This window comes from Terrapene carolina, unplaced genomic scaffold (genome assembly GCF_002925995.2).
Source record: "Terrapene carolina triunguis isolate 2854851 unplaced genomic scaffold, T_m_triunguis-2.0 Scaffold58, whole genome shotgun sequence".
Classification (NCBI taxonomy): Eukaryota; Metazoa; Chordata; order Testudines; family Emydidae; genus Terrapene; species Terrapene triunguis.
This window is the reverse complement of record NW_020664409.1, coordinates 81751228-81774467: the sequence shown is the minus strand read 5'-3', so window position 1 is coordinate 81774467 and position 23240 is coordinate 81751228. Positions and strand designations below refer to the sequence as shown.

The 23240-nt window shown below is 38.6% G+C and overlaps 1 protein-coding gene across 2 annotated transcripts in view; it reads right to left on the bottom strand.

Moving 5' to 3' along the window:
* Positions 1-23240, bottom strand: part of ZFPM2 (zinc finger protein, FOG family member 2) — a 446961-nt gene that overhangs the window by 117130 nt on the left and 306591 nt on the right. For both annotated transcript variants that reach the window (XM_024194500.2, XM_026663844.1), the window contains one exon: positions 20328-20439. In XM_024194500.2, coding sequence (XP_024050268.1) covers positions 20328-20439 — 112 coding nt within the window. The remainder of the gene's footprint in view (positions 1-20327; positions 20440-23240) is intronic.

Below are 23240 nucleotides of genomic sequence, written 5' to 3'. Positions count from 1 at the left end.
GAGGGATCAAAAAAGGAACAGACTAAATATATTCCTCTGACACATATTGGGTTAAATCAGCCTGAGAGGTCTTCAGAAGACAGAGGAATAAAACAATACCAATATTCTTTTGGAAGTACTGTATCATATACTATTGGCAACAGCAAATTTTCAAATGAAAAACAGAGAACCCTCCCTTTGAAAAACAATGCAGTTGTTTATTTTAGCAAGTGACATAATGCCAAAACCAGGAAGGTGTTCTGTTGCTTATTTATTGATTGATTGATATATTAATTGAAACATTTTTATCCCTTTGGCTGCTTAAGTTCTAGCAGAAGTAACTTGAACAGTACCAAAGTTTAATAAGCTAAGTCTTATATAGAAGGTATTATTTTCTTTTTTGACAGGGTCCAGTGCTATTTTTACACTGTTTAATGGAGAGTCTATGTTAGGCCTCAGGGAAGGAATAGTGTGTGATTCTTTAAGTAGGGCTTGCCTACCAGCAGCTTTCTCCCTCCTGCCACTTTATCCACCTTCTGTGATACAAAAAAAAAGTTTGCTTCCCCCTTTCTTTAAAAAATATACATTATTAACTATCTCCTCCATAATCCTTCTAACAAATCCTAGATTGTTTGTCTGTAACTCCTAACTCTAATATCAGCTTTTATGTTTGTTAGTCTTCCTTCCTCCCCACTCCAGCGACCAGCCTCCCTGCCTCCTCAATCACATGTGTTGTTTCTCATTTAAATGAACAGTTGGATTCTTTTATTTCTTACAAGTGCTGGATTCGCCTTATCGCCCTCATTCCTTTGGGGGTTGCCAATTGGTTTTATCCACGGATGTATCATTTCTCATGCTTCCTTTTTTTCTTACAAAGAGAAAGAACCACTTCGTCAACAAGCCTCTCCGGAGTGGAAGATTAAAAACCTAGACATCACCTACCTTGCAGCGCTACTCCCAACTGGGTTGTGTAAAACTCAATTAAACTTGTCCCCATTGAATACTGCATTACAGTACATTAAACAGAAAATTCTTCAAGCGTGATGACAAAGCTTGAAACCTTGCCTCAAAGCTGTTCCTTGTAGCTTTCTTTAACATTTCAGTCTTTATGGTGTAAGTCTCCCGTTGACACAACTTTAGTCCAGCTATGAAAAATCACAGAGCCCCACAGGGATTCAAAGAAAAAGCGGGATGGGGAGGGGAACTGTGAAAGCTGGTCTTGGCACTTTCCTTAGTGCATCTATTGAAACTCTATTGCCAGAAGACTAGAACCTAAGAAGTATTATAGAGAACTACAATCTAACAATTTTAAATATACCAGTATGTTAATTTTGTTCATGTACTTTTATGCATTTTCCTTTACTAGGGGTATAGATATTCACGATATCCCCTATTAGCAAATCATATATTGCTTGAGGAATGCATCAGTATATAAAATAAGAAAGGGTCCAATGTGGGAAACACTGGGTCAGAACCACCCTTTCTTCTTCCAACCCACCTAAAATTCTGGAGAAACTTGTATTCAGATTTGGGCCTGGATAAGAAGAAGTTTGTATTAAGATCTAAATCTAGATCCGAACTTCGACACTGTAATAAATCAGTTACCATAAACTTGCTTCTAAGTTACACGTATCAGTCCCTCCTTTCATGAAACAAGGGCTTATTTCAAATTCCTTTCCGCCAAATCTTTATAGTTCCTTCCTAACAAAGTGCAGTGCAAAATGATGTTGGACATTCAACGTGCTATATAATTCAGAGTGGACTGTGCCTTGAGTAAGAAGGTAAATATTTAAGATGAATTCCTCCAAAAGGAGGAGACGCATAAAAAGAGAGGAGATAGAAACAATCTGAGACAGATCCCTACTCAGTATTATACAGACCAGATCAGGTACCTCCATGGTGGCTGTCAGTGCCTTTTGGCTCCAAGTATATCTAATTCTCTTAACCTTGACTGACTAAGCGGTGACATTTTAACAATTCATCAAACCACCCCCAATTAACTCTTGTTTCTTTTGTCTCCTTTTACCCATAAATTGGAACAGGAATTTCCTGAATACCTGAACCTATTCTTCATGACAATATCTGAATTTTATTTTTATGGTAGTTTTTCACCTCCTTCCTTAAACAGATACACCATGTTGCTGTGAGTTCTGTAGCTTCAGAGGTGGCTGCATTTCAGTTGTGAATGCTGTGATTCATTTATTTATAGTTTATAAAGCAATTTGGGATACTCTGAGATGAAAAGTGGCATATAAATATAGGATTACTCTTGTTTATTATTACATTATTTTATTTTTATCTGAAGTATTTTGTGAATAGATTTTGATGGTGTGTAGTATATGTCATGATGCTTCGCAGTGCTTACTCAGCAGTACATCTCTCTACCTGTGTGTTGGAGCGCTAAATTATCACACTTAGGCTATAGTAGAAACTCTGAAACGGAGTGGTATATCCATTTTTTTTCTCCAAAGAGAGCAAAAGCAAAGTGAACTATACTTCAAGAAAATTTTGGAATTCAATGTTTTTAAAAATTCTTTTTGGCAGCCCCTTATTATCCAGTACAAGTCCCCCTAAATCTAAACAATTCCGATTTAATTTCTCTCTGTAGCTTCCATTTCCTAACCAGCTCATCTGGTAACACCATATTTAGGATTCAAGATGAAGGGAGCAGGAAAGTGTTAAGAATATGTATGTGCCCTGTTTTGTGACTACTTTCTTCCTACAGTGAGGGCTGTGTACAGCATCTTTATGATCCCTTTATAATTAACACTATATATCATATGGGCTAACAAGGATTGCTGCAGCAGTGACATGAGGCTCACTTTCCATTGTATCACCTCTATATGCCTTCATACCCTGCATTCCTGAAGAGCCAGGGACCAAACTCAGGTGTTCAACTAAGGTTGACAGTATGGAAAATTATGGGATGGATTCTCCACCCCGTTATACCAGTTTTACACCAATAGGACTCCACTGAAGTCCACTGAGACCCCCTGATGTTAAAATATGTGTCTAGAGTCAGGAAAGGTGACTACATTAGGAATATTGAAAGTACCCCAAAATCATTTGCAGCCATTTCTTATACCATTTAGGCACGGTCCACCTGCTTCAAAGTTATGGAGAAAGACAGTCACGTTTCTGTTTTACACAGAAAACTATCACTGTGCCAAGATAAAGCCGTATATTATGTTCCACTCACAGATATATTAAGCCTAAAATTTGTAAGTGAGTTTTCACATCATCAATGAAAAACAAGACTATTCTGGATAAAATAAAGTTCTTGAATCCTATGTTCTTCGGAGAAGACACTTTCTTTATATTTATTCCAGGGGTTCTCAAACTGGGGGTCAGGACCCCTCAGGGGGTTGTGAGGTCATTACATGGGGGTCGCAAGCTGTCAACCTCCACCCCAAACCCCGCTTGCCTCCAGCATTTATAATGGTGTTAAATATATTAAACAGTGTGTTTAACTTATTAGGAGGGTCGCACTCAGAGGCTTGCGGTGTGAAAGGGGTTGCCAGTAAAACTGTTTGAGACCCACTGATTTATTCGGTACATGGCTGAGCACACTATTGTAGCTTTACAGATAGTAATAATAATAACAACACATTTTGATCTTAATCTCCATATGAAAACACTGTAGTTGATATTATGAGTTACACATCCTATCTGTTTTACTTATTTGGTGTAGGACTAAATGGTGTGGTTACAGGTAGGTTTTATGGGCTATAGCTAACTGCTAGTCCATTGTATTATGAATCAAAGCCAACCTTTTACTAGTTTCTGCCAAGATGTTACTAAGTAAACATGATACTGTTTGATAAATCAGATGTGTCCCTCTTCATGGTATAAACCTGAAATCAGATAGGCTCATTTCCAAAACAGAAAATTAGATTCAGATTTATTGTTAAATACTGTAGGGAGTTTCTATTTCCCCAGTAAGCAGTATCATTGAAAACAGTAACCAAAAATTGCAACTGCAAAAGCAATAACCCAAAACGACCCAAACAAAACAACAACAAAAGATGTGTGTGTGTGTGTGTGTGGAGGGTGGGGGGTGACAGCAATTTTCTACTTACAGTTCTCTGCCAGGCTAGTGTGCTCAAATGAAACTCCATCTACCAGTTCCTACTAATCTGTAGGGCTAGATTCTCAGAGAGCACATTATAGGCATGACATTAGGGACATAGAGAAGCAAAACCGCAAACACAAAATTTTAGAACTTTATTCAATATGTGCATTGTGTATGTTTAACTCCTGAAAACAGGCCCATTTCAGGAAAACATCCCTATTCAGGTAATCATTTAAAAATATGCTTAAGTGCTTTTTCTAAATGAAGATAGACATAAACACATGTTTGAGGGCTTTCCTGAATTGCACTCTGAATGCTCCTCAAATATTTAGACTATAGGGGCTTTGCAATAATCAAGAAATTCATAAAAATTAAAATCCAGTGCTTACTCTGCAATCACAATGTGCACTGCGGAACCTGTACCCACGTTCTTAAAGGAAAGGCCCCCTATCAGCTTACCCATTTTGTTTGTTCTTTCTTTTGACCATACCAAAAGATTTTGCTCTTTTGGGTGTCACCTATTTAAAATTTGATTTTCATACAATTTCCTAATTTCCTCCTGTGCAGTTTAGGAATATTTTTTTAAGCGAGAAGAAGGATTGTCTTGTATTGAAGGTATACCCATTTGAGATGTAAGATATGGGTTCTATTCCCCATTCTGCAAAATACTCATGCAAATCATTTAATATCTCTATATCTTACTCTTCTGAGATGTAAACTGGGGATAATAAGATTTACCTCAGGGGTTCTCAACCTTTTTCTTTCTGAGGCCCCCCCCCCAACATGGTATAAAAACTCCATGGCCCACCTGTGCCATAATAACTGTTTTTCTGCATATAAGAGCCTGGGCTGACGTTAGGGGGTAGCAAGCAGGCCAATTGGCCAGGGTTCCATGCCACAGGGAGGGCCCACAAAACTAAGTTGCTCAGGCTTCAGCTTCAACCCCGGTGGTGGAACTCAGGGCCCTGCACAACGTGGCTTCGGCTTTCTGCCCTGGGCCCCAGTGAGTCCAATGCCGGCCCTGCTTGGCAGCCCCCATGAAACCTGCTCGCGGCTCCCCCATGGGCCCCGGACCCCTGGTTGAGAACTGTTGATTTACCTAACTCTTGGGGTTAACGTGAGGCTAACATTTTGTAATGTTTGTAAAGTGCTTTCAGACCTTGCCACAGAAGTATAAAGTATTATTATTTTTATTTTTAAAACTGTTGTAAATTTTATGCCTGTTTACCAACCATGGAGAATGAATTTTGTTTTTTTAATTTTTCCACAAAAGAGTTTAAGCACAGGTGACAATGCCACCTTCCCCACACTAACTGCCAATGAAACTCAACCATATTCTGCTGGACCAAACCTAAGAGGTGACAGGATAGAGTATATGTCTCCACTTAATACCTGGCCTCTTTGCTGAGAACCGCAATGTTGCCAGTTGGTACCAATTGTAGTGCTTTTTATAATGTGGACAATATGATTACTGGAAACTAGAGTGACACCCCATTTTTAACATAGGTAACCAATAGTCCCAAATGATAAAAGCTTTGCAACTCAGTGAGGCTGGATTTAGACTGAGAATTCATTTTCAATCTCCTGAGTTAAATCAGTTATATATTTATTAAAATTTAACCCTCTGTATGTCATAGGATATATCAATTCAGTTCAATCCAAAAACATGGAATCTAAGAATCTTGCTTAGGACACATTCACATTTGTAACTGAAACTAAACTCTACAAGGTATAAATTAGGAAATATACTGCATATCATAAAGACAGAACAGTACTGTACATGCTGCATGAAAAATCATCATATTGTGCCCACTTGGAAAAGTGGGTCCTTTTTCTGTATGTGTCATACTAAAGTTGATGTAACTGAGAAAAAATGCACACATAAAAAAATACATATTCTTTCCTTGACCCATGTGCAGAGCTCACGACCTTTAGCAGGCTCCAGGCAAGGTATATGGAAAAAGGGGACAATATACCCCAATGAGTTGAACAATATCATCTGCAGCCTTGTGTAAACTATAAGAAAAACAATTAACATCTATTGTTAAAGGGCCCAGATTTTACATTTTGAAGTGATTTCTCTGGAAACACGGTTATCAAAATAATTCCAACTTTTTTTTCCAACCTGTCTACTTAACATTAGAATAAAATGAAGTGCACTTCCATCTCAAAGCAGTTTTGTTTCTTTTTAGTAAACTTTTCCTGGAGCACTAGTCCACAAAGCTCTCTGAGGATGGGTATCTGAACATGTAGCCAACTCTTGTTTAGCCCTAATTCGTTTCCATTTTATGAGGGAATGGGAGATAAAGTCTCAAAGTCATACTTAGACTACATTCTACACCCAACTAAACTATTGAAAAAAATCATTGTGATTTGATACTTAATTTGCTCCTATGATAAATATACCACTGAAAGTTATTCACAGAACTGGTTTAGTCTTAACCTGTCAGTCTTATTTTAAGTTTCATTTAATTGTACTTGAAAATGTATTTAAAAGCACTTGTAATTTAACTCTGTTAATACACATATACAGCCATCATAAGAAAGCAGTCTGTTAACTTTTAAAAGAACAGTTTGTTAATAAAGAATTTATAATTGTTATGTTCAGTTTATGCCACCCTTCTCATTTTCCAATGCAAAACAATTTTTTATCTTGTATTTTAAGTTCAATTGCCCATCATATAATATCAGTGAACTTTTTGGCTGGCCCAGTTCACTCCCTCATGTCTCATAGGCTTCCGTTCCAACATTTCTGAACATTTGTTTCAGCTAACAGATCAGCTGCATTAGTTCATCGTAGTTTCAGAGTTGAAGGTTAGGGCATATCAGTCAATTCCTGCTAACTGAATGATCCTTGGCTTTCTCAAAAATATCTTTGCTCTGCTTTTAAGTAGTTTGTTCTCTGGCCTGATTGTTCAACAACATATTTGTTCAGCAAATATGTTTACCCATACAATTGTAAAGGAAAACATTCACAGACAATTATGTGTTATGCTTTACAGAATTATTATTACAAACAAATGTGATATTGTTGATTATGGTAATGACCGGGAGCATTGCACAAATTATCTGACTATGTTCTTGAATTCCATAAACAAGAAGTAGCAGGGGTTACTAATGTCTTCTGATAAAGTCTGATAGTGTTCTTATTCAGTTGTCCTCTAATTACATCTAAGCTCTCAACATTATTTTTAGATTGGTCCACATCCACCACACTCCCCAAGATGTAGTTTTTGTTCATGTCCTCAGTTATACGAATCCTTTTGTCCATTACCTTTTTCTTGAAGAAATGGTTCTTTCCTGATAAATTACTAAATTACTATTACCAATAATACTTCCACTACTTCTAATAGATAGCATTTATAATAGTGCTTGTTTATCCATCAATTTCAAAGCACTTTGCAAAAATTAGTTAAAAACTACTCTCTCTCTCTCTCTCCATTCCTGACTCTTTCCCAAGCTCCTAATATTTCCCATAAAGCTTATGAAGCTATAGATGATTGTTATTTGGTTTGGAATCATTAAAGAAGAGAGTTGCCTAATAATAAGCAGCTATGGTGATAGGTTTGTGAACAAGCCTTTTAAGGCTTGATTGAAACATTTCAGCCAAGGTCTGACTTCAGCACTAGACTAGAAAGTATCAAGGCAGTTTCTGCTCCAACAGTGAGCTCCAATTCAACACAGTGCCCCCCAGTTCAAAAATATGGATCATCATTCACTCACAGCAACTCTCTACTAAAACTCCTTCAGTATCATAATTTAGTCCAGAGGTGGGCAAACTACGGCCCGCGGGCCACATCCGGCCCGTGGGATCCTCCTGCCCAGCCCCTGAGCTTCTGGCCCGGGAGGCTACCCCTGGCCCCTCCCCCGCAGTTCCCCTTCCCCCGCAGCCTCAGCATGCCGCACCGCCGGTGTAATGCTCTGGGCGGCTGGGCAGCGCAGCTGCAGAGCCGCGCCTGACCCGGTGCTCTGTGCTGCGTGGTGGCATGGCTGACTTCAGCCACAGCTGCGCCGCCAGCCACCGGTGCTCCAGGCTGTGCGGTAAGGGGGCAGGGAGCAGGGGGGGTTGGATAGAGGGCAGGGGAGTTTGGGGTGGTGGTCAGGGGGCGGGGGTATGGATAGGGGTCGGGGAATGCGGGGGTTGAATGGGTGCAGGGATTCCTGGGGGCAGTCAGGAAGGAGGGGGGATTGGATGGGGCATTGGGGGGCAGTCAGGGGAAGGGGTTCCGGGGGCAGTCAGGGGACAGGGAGCAGGGGGGGGGTGGATGGGACAGGAATCCTGGGGGGGCCACCAGGGAACAGGGGGGGTTGGATGGGACAGGAGTCCTGGGAGGGGGGCTGTCAGGGGGCAAGAAGTAGGGCGGGGACTGGGCCACACCTGGCTGTTTAGGGAGGCACAGTCTCCCCTAACCGGCCCTCCATACAATTTCCGAAACCCTAAGCGGCCTTCAGGCCAAAAAGTTTGCCCACCCCTGATTTAGCCCATATTTCAAAATCCTCTCTTAATATTGTTCAATCAGGGTGTACTGTAGCTGTTTCTTTGTTGGTGCCACTACTGCTGAGTACACCCTGATCTAATGGAACTGAAAAGAAACAGAACTCTTTTTCTCCCTTCCGTTTTTATACCACATAAAGAAAATCCATTGTAAGAGAGCTGTTTGGTCCTTCCCAGCACAATCTGCAATAATACGGAGTCATTATCCATATGTTTAAGAGATATTTAAGCAGGTTGCAACTTTTCTATACATTTCACTTTGTTTTTCGCAAGTCATGTTTAAACCAGCAGAGGCATGTCCTAGAACTGGGAGAAAAAGAAATGTAAATTAAAAGAAAATTTTTAAGGATTTGTTAACACTATTTATTTCAATAGGTCCACAATCTGTAGCAATCTGTAGGGGGACTGGAAGTCCCACTATGAATGGAAAGCATGCAGCTAGTCTGGCTGTGGGATTGCATACTGCCTGAATACCGCAAGACTTTGCCTTTTGTATATATATTTGTATTTATATACATACATATAATAATAATTATTATTGATTTTTTGCCCCCAAAATAAAGGGAAAACAGAAAAAAAGACAAAAGAAGTAAAAATCAAGGAATGGGAAGGGAGGGAAAGGAAAGGAAGAACGGGGGACAGGGAGGGGAAAGGAGAGCTTTATTGGTTTCCATTCAGTAGGAATTAATCAAAGGTTTCTAAAAAGTTAGACCGAGTCTTTTTAAATTTGTCCGAGGACTATCTTTTTCTAACGGTTACCTGCTCTTTAGGTGCCAGGCTAGCCAAGTCTGTAAGAAGCTTCTATCCCTAAAGGCAATTTCTCTTCCATCTAAGCAATGTGAGTGGTTTGGCAAGCACTGCTCTAGAGAACCAACCTTCCCGTCTGTTGCAGAGTTTCCAAGATGATGGGACATATCCCAAAGGACAGTTCTAGGAAGTAATTTTTAAGGAGGTATCCATTATCATATTTATCCTCCTACCTACTTCTAGCCAAATGGACTGTATCTTGGGACAATCCCATACGTGAGAGTCAGTGTGGCTCCAGGAGACCCACATCTCCAGCAGCAGTCTGTTTTGGCAAGACCAGTGCACTGTAACCAATAGGGAGACCAGTATGAAGAAAATAGAATTCTTTGATCCAGGCCTGATGCAGGCAATCTAAAGTAGGGAGGATCTTTTGTTGCTGGGACATGGTGGGAGCAGAAGAGGGCAGTGGACAATGGGTCCTTCTGCTAGGTAGATACACAGGCTGAACCTCCTGCCCCTTGTTGTTGGGTGCAAAGGGGCACCCTCTCCCACTACAGTCTTTAGGCTATAAAACACACAGTGTAGCAGCTAAACAACTCCTACACACCAGGAGTTGTTTAGCTGCTCCAGGTTATGGTAAGAATACTCCTTTTTTCCCAAAGCCCCTCTTAGCCCACGTAGCCCATTTACTGGGGCTTCATGTGGGGAAGGGCAGTATTTGGCTGATAGGCTATAATTATTATTTTTTAATCTTCACCTAATTTTGTTTAGAATTTATTATGTATTTTCCCATTTCCATAATTGTTTTCAGTTTACTAACAGAAGCTCTTTTCATGTGATAGAAATGGCTGGTTTGTAGTGGATTTCCTTATACCTTGGTTAAAAAGAAGGTATAAGGTGAGGTATTGATATTCCCTTCTTCACTGACACTTACCATCTCATCGCTGCCTGATGTAGCAGTAGTCTGAAAAAAATACCTCCAGTATGTACAGGGTATGTCCCTTTTGAATATCCAACATTACATTGCATTGGCACGAAATCTAGTAGTAGATGGTAGGCAAACAGGTAAGAGCATGACTCAGGTTTGAAAGCTGGCCACATTTTTAAAAAAGAACCCAAACTTACTCACTACAAGAGGTTTTCTAACTTCTTACAGTTCTGAATCCACTTGTAAGGTCAGAAAACATATCTCAGAATCCCCACTGTTTCTATGTGACCAATGCATTTCTTTCAGCGTACAAAATATTTTATCCTTTTTAATGCCAACCAGTCTCTTTAAGCTTGTAATTTAACAATAGGAACAAAATGAGCATAAAATGGTTTTAAGAATACCACAGATCCTAAGTATTACTAATTAATAAATTATGTAAGGCCCTATATACGTTTGGGTAATTTCAGAAGCTAGAAATGCTTAGTCATGCCATCAACAGTATAAGGAAGCAAAACAGTCACCTGTTTGAGTTTCCAAATTAACAAAAAAATGAGCATAGTGACCTAATTCTACATCATCTGCCTGAGGTTGATGACTAGAGACCAAAATTCCTTCTTTCATGCAATAACTGACTTATTTGTAACCAGCTAGAAACCAAATACATTCAAGTGCTTTCAATGTTTTTTTCCAGGCAGTTATTTTGCCATATACAGTCAATATCTACTTTGTGTTAAATTTCAAACTATTTTTTTTGGTAGATAAGCATCTTGAATATTATGAAAGAACCTTCTCTTAATTATTATAACCAGGCTTCATGTATTTGGAAGGTAAGGTTGACAGAAGCCTTATAGCATACTGACAGTTATCACACAATACTTTCTATAATGGATAAAGAATATATTTCTATATTTCCCCCCTTCTATTTCTATATGGCATACCTGCCACCATTAGTTTCCCTTGTGTCATAAATACAGACTAGCATTATTTGACAGGAATCACTATAAAACAAGCTACAGATAAATCCAGCCCTGTTTCCTTCCACATAGACCTTTTACATACAGCTCCGATGGGGCTGTTCGAAAAGAATGACCAAGTTTGATTTTAGGCTTCTAGGTCATGGTTTCACCTTGACAACAGCTCTTTCATTTCAAGCAATAACATTTGCCAGGATCCCTAAGGCGCTTTCATTTTTGTCAAGAACTGGAAAAAAAAAACCTATGAAAAAATGATAAATCTTAATTTACAAGCTGCAGGACTATCTTTGTGTCTCCAGCACAAAACTTCAAATCCAATCCAAGAACTGGATGTGTATTAGAAGTCTTCAGATTTAAACCTTGTCCACCATGATCAAACTGGATTTATGGAGCATCATAACTCTCCAGACACCATCCAGCAGCTTATTAATTTAATAGACTCCTGTCCATTCCATGATGTTCCTGCCCTGACAGTCTCTCAAGATAAGGCGAAAGCCTTTTGACAGGACAGAGTGCATATATATTTTCTTCTGTTTTCTTGTGGATGGGGTTGTCAACAACTTGAAATGTGTGGCTCAGCAAATTTGTTTTTTTCCCCCTTGTAACTTTGCAGGGAAGATGACAGCCAACACTCTGTAAACTAGAGGGGTCATGAGGCCTGTGGTTTCCCCCAACCCCAAGTATTTATTTAGCATAAGGGTCTGCAAAATAAACGTGAACCGAGTAAAAAGTAAAAGGAAAATAAATCACATTTCATAACTAGTGTGTAGCTGCGGACAGGGGCAGGGAATTGACAAAGGCTCTCATTAAGTACCAATTATTTCCCTTGAAACTTATTTAGAAAAATCAGGGGGAAATATACTCCCCACATATTGAGGTTAATAACAGAAATCTTTTCATGATTATCTTATTTAATTTTTGCAAGTGGATCTAAATTTGAAGAAGTATTTATTTTCACAAGGCTCCAGTGTGCAGTTCAAACTGTGCTTGTTTTCTGTGCCCAAGATACACTCATGGGTGAGCATGAGAATTAATGTCCCAGTTCAAGGCACTGTTTGCTGCTCCACTCCCAAAGTCTACTATTCCATGGAAGTCATATGTCAGTGTTCTGTAGCTAACCCTCCCTGAAAATAAAAGGAATTCAGCTCTGAAAGAACAAAATAAATGTCCCAATATTTGTCAGAGAGCACAGCAAAAATTTGCACATACTACCAAAAGAGAAAACAACCCAAAATTAACATATGGCATGGCTGACATTTCAATGAAATGCACAAATAATGAATTGCTTGATGAAGGAATTATATCAGTTCTTTTGTGCTGCATTTTTGGACAAGCAAAATACATGACTAACATCTAGAGGGACTGGAAGAATTAAGCGTGTGATTTTAGGTAAATACAGCAGACACACAGTAGAGATATACAGTACAGCCTTTCTGAGGTCATTCACAAGACCCTATCCTCTCCACATTTAATTCCCTACAGTGAAACCAGCTGACAAGCATATTAAGTAAAAAATGAAAGAAAAAGTATTTGTTGTTCTCTCTTCCCCAAACCTCAGTCTTTCTCTGTTTTTGGATTGTGAGTTCCGTGGGGCAGGTACTGTTCATGCCTTCTTGTCTCTCTGGAATGCACCCAAGACACAGTGGGTGCTATCATAAATAAACAATAAATACAATATCTTACCCTGCTTGCTGATGCCACATAGGGTGTAGCAGGGGTGAGTGTGCGGAAGGTTCCTTGGCCAACCTGCCAGCTCAATGATTCTCCAAAAAGGAGCAGCATGAATGGTGCCCTTCCAGTACATTCTTTCTACTTGTCATGGCCCATTTGCTAACCCTTCTCTTAGTGGTCATGAGGGTATACTGCCCTAGTGCTAAATGGGTGGGAAAGAATCTCAGGCCCCATTCCTCCAACACACGTCAGATATTCAGAGAAGGATTGGACATTGCTATTATTATACATGTACACTGCACACACACTCAATCTGATTTTTTTCCTGACAACAGCATTTTACAATTTATCAGAGCGTTACAAAGAGAGAAATTTAAACTCATACACTTTCACACACAAATAGCCAATAAGGGCTGGTGTACACGGGGGTGGGGATCGATCCAAGATACGCAGCTTCAGCTACGCAAATAGCGTAGCTGAAGTCGAAGTATCTTGGATCGAATTACCTGGGGTCCAGATGGCGCAGGCTCGACGGCCGCGGCTCCCCCGTCGACTGCGCTGCCGCCGCTCGCTCTGGTGGAGTTCCGGAGTCGACGGTGAGCGCATTCGGGGATCGATATATCGCGTCTTAACGAGACGCGATATATCGATCCCAGATAAATCGATTGCTACCCGCCGATACGGCGGGTAGTGAAGACGTACCCTAAGAAATCTGTAACATCACAGAAGGCATGTTTACCAAATAGAGGCTGTCCATGGGGACTAACATTCTCTGTACAGATATTGCATTCTGATTGTCTACACAGAACATAACAGTATATATTTATACACATAGGGATTTAAACAAAATATGCTTTTAATAATATGTGAAAGAACACCTAGAATTCTGAAGTATATGCTCCAAGTTAACCTTTGGCATATTAAAAAATTTCCCTTTGACCCACAAGAAAATACACTCATATCCTAAGAATATTTGACCTATACCTCATTAGGGTTCTGATGCTATGTGTCTGTACAGCAATTTAGCATTGTATTGGCTGAAATTGCGAAATGCATTTGCTACTGGAGAACTCACTTGCTGGAGAAAGATATGGTATCAAGAATTTCACAGAACAACTACAGAAAAGTAATCCTACGTCACTATAGAAAAAAATTAAAATTCTTCACTACAAAGGTAAAATAGATTAAATTTTCTTTAAACAAGAAAAATTATTTAAAAATAATATTCAGTTCTGTATGGCAGAGTAACTTAGCCCTTTTACAACAGTTGTATATCTTCAAAGCATTGTATACATATTAGCTAACTAGCTAATTAACTCCCACAGCACACTAGTGAGGTCAGTATAGAGGTATTATTTACAGACTAAGACACATAAAGGTTAAGAGACTTGCCCAAGGGCACACAGCAAGTCATTAGCAGCGCTGAGATTAGAACTCATGAGAGTCTGGTACCCAATTCTGTCCCCTAGCCTATACTATTTTTTTAACACTGCCTATTTATAAATTTGCTACATGGCACAATTTCAGTGTGGGTATCTGTCATTTTAACTAATCTCATCCTGTAAATCTACCCTAGCAGACTTGTTCACCATTATGATCAGAGAATAGACGTTTTGGGGCAGCTTTTAATAGTAACATCTGTTTGAACAACAAGAATCCAAGCCTTAGATATGTGGTGAATCATTCCTCAATAGATTTTTTTTCTTTTCCATTTTTGTATTTACAAAAATAAAATGAAGCACTATTAGTTCTTACCCTAAGGCAACATCCTTTCTAACTGGGATTTTGTATTTTGTTTTAGACTCTCAGCTAGCAGTGATTGCAGTTTCACTTGTGGAGGAATACAGGTTTTCATGGTATTTAATACCACATATCAAACACTACTGGGGCAATTAACAATATCACTCTGTAGAATTATTTACAAACAAATCATTAATAATTTTTGAATACCAATGGGGTAAGAACAAATGTTTTTTTCTGCTGCAGCCTCTTAGTAATAACTAAGGGCATAAACTACTCAGTAAGGCCAGACAGAGAATGAAATAACATCAGTAAATCACTAACATAAATGTAAAAACAACCAGTGCATAACATGAAATGAAATGACAGAAGGCTCAAGAAATATTTGAGTTGTTGTTGCTGTACAACTGGGCCAGTAGATGGCTCTTTTTCAGTAGCTCTAAGGCCAGTCGGCCAGTATTCCTGACCTCAAACCATTCCTGAAGAACATGGAAATCTGAATCCAAATTGAAGTTTTAAAAGCAGCCATTTTATGATCTTTGGTTTCCAATACAAACATGCTCCACAGCTCCTATGTGAACTTTAAACACCCTCAGTCTTATGCAACATAGTCAAGCAGCCTTAGACATATATTAAACATGTTGGTTTTACTGCGTGGAGTTATCCTGTGGTGCTCTGCAATCAATTACTGTTATACCACCATCATTAATAATTTTCTTAATGAAAATGATTCTGTTGATCTCCGTTGTATTTTAATTATCAGAGTTAAGCATAATTACACTGCAGCTCTGAGCTGGCATGTAGACTCCTTTAGGGCGCAATTTTGTTTTAACACACTGATAATGTAATTTTACATTGTGTCAGTTGTTTAGTTATTATCCAGTCGTACAATTCCACTGTATTCCTGATAACAGATAATAACCTTAGCACCTCCTATATCCTGAAGTCATTTAAAAAGCAATATTGGAATCTCACAACTAGCTAACTTAATCGCCTTATGATTTTATAATTCCCACAGCTAAATATTTGTACAGGCACCCTGTTTTAATAATGCCACAAAACATACAGTATCCATAGGTTACATATGAAAGTGAGAATGGTTTAAGTAATGCACCTAAAAATATGTGTATGTGAGTGTGCATTGCAGTCTGTGCAACTGAATTTTGCATATTGTTTCTATTCTCTTATTTTCAGTCCCATTTAATTTGCTTAAATTCCTAACAGAGGATTTCTAGGTAATACCTCAGCCCTTTCTTAGCTTGTGGATGTATTCATAGATCCAATTTTATAGCTCTCCTAAATTTTTGCATAATCCTGTGTTAGGCATGGCTGCTTCTCAAGTACACTAAGTTGCTATGAACATACAGTTCATGCATAAATACCATCTTGGTCTGTTTCAATAGCAGCTGTATTTTGAATCATTCAACCTGTATTGTTTGAAAGAACACATTTGCAAGTCTATATAAAGCACAATTCCTAAAATCTGGTTTAAAATATCTATTATTATGTATTGGAGAGTTCTTAAACCACTGAATAGTTTATCTTTTGTGGTTTCTAAGTGATCATTAAAAAAAATAAAACAGGACATTTTTGGATTTAAATATAGTTTTAAAATAGTCTTCTCTTGTCTTTTAAACTAAGTTTACATTATACAAAAATAAGAGAAATGTAAATGGACTGCAAAAAAGTGTAGTTGCTTAAACTGTATTAATTGGACACTTTTTGCTTTCACCATTAGTCTTAATGCTAATGCACACATGACCTGAAAGGATACTAAATATCATTGCCTTCAAACCTTGAATGATTAGCTATTTTCTTATTCATAGTCTGCTCACACTGAGTATTTTCTGATGCACAGTTTAGTCAATGAGAGTTAAACAGAGACACCCAAACATTAAAAATACAAGCGACCTATGTACTGGAATTTGCAAACGTCATAGGTCAGTATTTGGAAACTGAGTATGCATTCCACTATATAAACATAAAGAACCCTATGTTTCCTATATCCAACCCTATATCTATAAATAAACATATAAAATTCATGTTCACTCACCAAGCACAAATACTGCAGAAAATTTCCAAGGCAAAAAGGAGAGTTAGGTGACCTACTCCCATTGACTTTTGATGGGAGTTGAGCACCCACCTCCCCTTTGTGCCTTTGAAAATCTCCCCTACACCTTCTATTTGCAATATGAACATTACTTTAATTATTACAGCCTCTAATGACCAGGCAATCAAGAATGCCATTCCTATGTTCATACAGCCTACTTGGGGGCAAAACTCTGTTCTCAGATGCACACAAAACTAGAGATTTATGCAACTTCTGAGTGCAAAATTTGACCCTAAATTTTTAACATTAGCTGATTTTCAGCAATATTTTGCTTTTAGGAATGTGCCAGCTCAGTCTGCTCATCTTATCTTGAGTATACTGAGAATAACCTCTGACACACGACCCAATCAGCCCACACTGGGTTTAGCTAACTACTTTCTAAAATGACAATGGGCAGTTAAGAAAAACAACCATAGCCACTAAAAAAACTGCAACATAACATCAAATTACAACTTCATGACACCTAACGCTATTATATTTGAAGTAATGACAGTATGGAAGACAGAAAGTCAACACAAATCAAGGCAATGTAATCTGAAATGTAATGCAAATTGAAGAAAGAAGCATTATTGTATTTATTTATTTTGAGAATATTATATTTGGTATTGTTTTAAGGTCCAGTCCCCTAAGTCCTTCTGACTCAGAAAACCCATTGCATGCCATTGGTGTTCCAGGCACTGAGAATTTGCAGGATTGGGTGCTTAATGAACCACAGAATACCCAACCCAAACTGTGCAATGGGTAGAGAATGCAGTGAACATTCCACATATATTTAATCTATTTTGCAAATTCAATTAATGTAGTTTCAGATTTTTAATTTACAATTACAATTATGATTCAGACTTTTGTCACCTATTTTGTAATAATATGTGTTTACATAATGCAGCTGGGATATCAAAGTTTCTCTTGGCCAGTACAGGAGATACCTTGCAGTACAATTCCATAGAGCTACCCTTTCAATACCATGTGACCATGTATTGAAATATGAAATAAGAAACATAATAATTTAAGTGAAATAGGGTGCATTTTAATTAAATAAACAATGTTTTCTTTCATTCAGAGTAATTGTACATCAAACTGAACAAGTTTACCTTATTCCAAAACTCCTCCATATTATTATAGATGTGTTCATGTAGATAGTAATGTATCTGTTTAATCAATTAGTTAATACTTGTAAAGTATTGTATATGTACTAAGTATTATAATAATAATACAGGCTTATGTACTTGACAAGACACTGTCTTATGGGAATTTTCAGAAGATATGTAAAAGTGAAAGAAAATTCCTATTGTAACAGAAAGTTTCTACAATAAAAAGTTTGTCCACGAAGCAGGTTTAACACTATTCAAAATAAATTGCAGTTTGAATGCATAAGAAGCTCTGCCATACCACACACACAATACTTCACAAATTTTCCCACTTGGGCAGTTCATCGCAATGCTCCTAAGGAAGCATGACTGGATCCCCTTATAGATTTGGGCCCATGTCTGTGGTATTTCAGGTACTGCAGGTTACAGAATTAATATATTGGTGTTTTGTAATTATAACAGAAAGAATTTGTAAGACCCTGGTGTGCAACTCATTTTGAACATGCTAATTCCCTGTTTTCAGCGTTTCAACTTTCAAAGGCTCGTGGCAGTTTAAAAGCAATCCTCTTATAAGTATATAAATTGCAATGATTATAGGAACAAGTTGTAATTGTTTCTAGTAAGTTTTTAGGAGTCTTTGATGTTATGATTAGTGTTTTGTATGTTAATATATTGATATGGGTGCTTATTTGCCTGGATGCTGAAATGGTCACTAGGTTGTCGCAGTAAACAAATCTTTGATCTCAGTAGGTTTATTTGGTTAGACATAAAACCTAAAAGAAATTAAACAAAAGCAGTACAAGTTCTGAAGTATTCACAAAGCACTGAGATTGGGGAGTTGAACACAAGGATAGAGAATCATAGTTTTGCAATCAGATCTTGCTTGGGAAAGCCAAAAACAGCAACAGCTGATGGGTTGTTCCCATGCCATGTGCTGCTTTTCCTATAATGCTGTAACATATCCATGGTTGCACATGGAGACATCAGGTATCATGGTTGCTGACTATATCACACACCCGGCATTGTGGATTGAACTCAGAGCCTTTTGCTCCAAAAGTCTTTACATCTTGAGCTAAAATAGATATTACGTATGGGAATAATAAGACACATATCTGGGCTTGGCAGGCTTAGATTTTTATTGGTAAGTGTCAGTGAATACTGATTTCACCGTACACACACAAACCAACAAAAAAATAATTCCATCAATAGTAACTGAAATGTACATATAGGCAAAGTAAGAAAAATGCTGCTTGATAACTTAATAGAGGTTGATTTCAGTATATTTACTTTGCATATTTTGACATCTGATGTTGACAGTTTATGGTTTTTGTTGTGTTTTAGCAGTTATAAAGCTTTAACTTTTTGAATCTTAACAACTACTGTCATTAAATTATTATTGTCTGATCCGCGCATTGATTTCCCACAACTATGAACATTTAAATTGATAAAAATTGAAAAAAAAATGCTTAAACCCCATTATTTTGCACAACTGTGAAAATTTAATTGATAAAACTAGAAAAAATGCTTAAAAATAAACATTGATTTATCTGTTGAAATTATATATATATATATAAACATGATTTCTGCCAAGCCTACTTAGATCATTTTTGTGCGGCTGCAAAGCAGTCACACTCACTTGAGCAGGCCTGACATTCCATCCCAAAGAGGGCAGTGGTACGCATTCCAGTTCATCCATGCATTACAATATGACATCATGATACTCTATCTTGGTACAGAAAATTTACCAAAAATAACTTCAACATATTTTGATGTCACACTCTGGAATGACAAAGGCAATGACCCTGCAAGCTAGCTGCTGTTATTTTCTATGATCATGCAGACATGAATTCTTAATCCATGTAATGGTTTTAATGGTAATATCTTTTACTGGACCAACTTCTGTTGGTGGGAGAGGAAAGCTTTCAAGCTACATACAGCTCTTGTTCAAGACCTTTCCCAGACCTAAAGAAGAGCTGTGTGTGGCTCAAAAGCTTGTATCTTTCACCAACAGAAGTTGGTCCATTAAAAGATATTACCTCACCTACCTTGTCTCTCTAATATCCTGGGATTCACACAGCTACTTCTACACTGCATACAACATTTCACGTAACAGTCTGCAGTATAATATGCCATAGAGCAATGCATGCTGATATGACATGTAAAAAGCCAGGGAGAACTCACTTAGAGAGTATACACACAATATGGATCTAATATTTCCCATGAGGCCTTGACTCTGAGGGTGAAATGAGCATGATATTTTATATCTGGCATCTACCTGAGTAGTGGTGACTCTCTGCTTCAAAAGCATTTAATATATTAGACAGAGCGTGGTGGTTTTATTATTAAAAGACAGCAAAACAATTTTATTTAAGATGTGAAGTAGGGGAATAAGAAATACTTATATACAAGACAAGGGAAACATACACTTCTCCAATTTGCTTTCTCTTATGCAATGGGTATGTTTCAATGCTGTCATTAATTCCTTGCAAAGAAAGCAGAAGAAAATCAGCTTGTGTTTACCTTTGCTGTACACGATGCAGTTGTTTTTGTTGTCTTCTACTCCTTGCCAAGTCACATCCAGCAACCACTTGGGGCCAGCAGTCAGCACCATAGGGACTGGAGCCTTTGTCTTCTGTAGAAAGGATGATAACAAATAGATGCCATTTGCTTGTGTTGATTAAGAACTTGAATAATAATAGTAATAATCATTTTATTTGCAAACAGCTAAATCTCCAAACTCATAAGCCAAGGTCTTATTCCCCAGCCTCAGGATATTTTTTAAGAAGATACAAGCAGTAAGGCTTTAGTGCTTTCACTGATCTGAATGGTGGAATTATTATCAAGGATTTTTCTGAATGATATTGGATCAGATCTCCAAGATTAGGCAGATCTCTGGTGGTTCAGAATTATAAAGGGAATGCAGATGACTTTTACAGCAAAGAGCTAAGTATTTAGAAGTGAACTTTAGACACATTGTACTTCATTATCAACAGGATCTCACTATTTCCTGAAACAGACAGGAAAGAATTTAAAGAATCGGTATCCATTTCAAAGACATGTCCTGGGTAACATTTATATTATAGTAGGAAATTATTCCGAATGGATAATGTAATTTCCCCCCATTTGCTAAGTGTTGATGTGCAATTTTACTATGGCTGAAATAATAATCATGCTAATGATTCACTACACAGGGTCTCCAAAAGTCTGTAAAAGAGGTAGTGTGAATGAATTCAAATCAGAGGAATTAAAGCATGACATCCCCAGTTCTGAAAGGCACAGAGAGGCAAGGAGATACACACCAGTGTACATTTTAGATTCTATACTCATAGGATTTGGGATTTAAGAAAGTACAATACAAGTACACAAATTATTTGTGCTTAACTCTTTTCATAAATCTAATAGCAAAAAACTGACTGATCTGGAATTTAGTAAGCCTTATCAGGAGTGCCCTTTTATTGAGTGGTAGTGAAACACTGTTTAGACTTGTATCATTCAGAGTGCTTGTCCTGTATATCAAACATTATGAAACCACAACACAGAGTATAGAGTACAATAAAAGGGTCTCAAGGTAATTTTCAACTGAATTTTTTTCATCTAGATATAATTCTGTTCAAGAGACTCCAACCTTTTCTGGGAGAATTTCTCCAGTTAGTGCCAGTAATGGTTCACTTGAGATTTTCCAGTGATTTCAAATATCTAAGGAGCTGGAAAACCATGTGGTCACATGGAGATTCCAGTTGCACTGACATTTATTGAGTATTACAGAAATTTACTAAACTATTTTAAGAGGTACAATTGAACTATTGTATGTACAATATATGGGTGCAGACTACTTGCAAATAAAATGAGAAGATTATAAAGGATTTTATTTATATAAGGAAATATCATCTTATATGAATCCATACTGAATATCATAATACTTTTTATTGAAGACATATTGCCACTGCTATGATGATGAATACCTCCCACAACACACCTTTCAAGAGCCCTGGGTCTTGCACATGCCTCTCACAACATGTGGTGTACCTCATCCAGTGCACCAAATACTCCAAGAATAACAATGTGGGTGAAATCATACAATCACAACGCTCTTGACTGAACTCACACAGAAAGATGATAAAAGACAAAAACACTCTATCACCTGTGGATGGACACTTTTCAGAAAGCAATCACTCTTTCAGTGCCAGGTTTACAATGGCTCCAGTGGCACCATGGAGCCGGGCCCATGCTCAGAAGGGGCCCCGGCCTGCTCCACTTGCACTGCGCCCCGAGACCCCACTGGCTTCCCTTGCCCACCACTTGCTCCTCTCGGCGTGCCCGCCGGCTGGCCAAGGGCTCCTCTCCACCCCCCGGCCCCACCCCCTGCTCCTCTCAGTCCCCTAGCCAGAAGTCTACACAACAGTGAAACAGACCTGCAGCCTGAGCCTTCTGAGTGAGCCCAAGTTGGCTGGCACCAGACAGCCATAGGTTTTTCTTTGCTGTGCAGACATACCCTGAGTACCTCTTCCAGACCTGAAGAAGAGCTCTGCTGTGTAGCTCAAAAGCTTGTCTCTTACACCAACAGAAGTTGGTCCAATAAATGATATTACCTCACCCATCTTGTCTCTCTGATAATATTTTTTGATCTTCTTGGGTCGGCTTTGAATCATAGAATCATAGAATATCAGGGTTGGAAGGGACCTCAGGAGGTCATCTAGTCCAACCCCCTGCTCAAAGCAGGACCAATTCCCAACTAAATCATCCCAGCCAGGGCTTTGTCAAGCCTGACCTTAAAAACCTCTAAGGAAGGAGATTCCACCAGCTCCCTAGGTAACCCATTCCAGTGCTTCACCACCCTCCTAGTGAAAAAGTTTTTCCTAATATCCAACCTAAACCTCCCCAACTGCAACTTGAGACCATTATTTCTTGTTCTGTCATCCAGTACCACTGAGAACAGTCTAGATCCATCCTCTTTGGAACCCCCTTTCAGGTAGTTGAAAGCAGCTATCAAATCCCCCCTCATTCTTCTCTTCTGCAGACTAAACAATCCCAGTTCCCTCAGCCTCTCCTCATAAGTCATGTGCTCCAGCCCCCTAATCATTTTTGTTGCCCTCCGCTGGACTCTTTCCAATTTTTCCACATCCTTCTTGTAGTGTGGGGCCCAAAACTGGACACGGTACTCCAGATGAGGCCTCACCAATGTCGAATAGAGGGGAATGATCATGTCCCTCGATCTGCTGGCAATGCCCCTACTTATACAGCCCAGAATGCCATTAGCCTTCTTGGCAACAAGGGCACACTGTTGACTCATATCCAGCTTCTCGTCCACTGTAACCCCTAGGTCCTTTTCTGCAGAACTGCTTCCTAGCCATTCGGTCCCTAGTCTGTAACAGTGCATGGGATTCTTCCGTCCTAAGTGCAGGACTCTGCACTTGTCCTTGTTGAACCTCATCA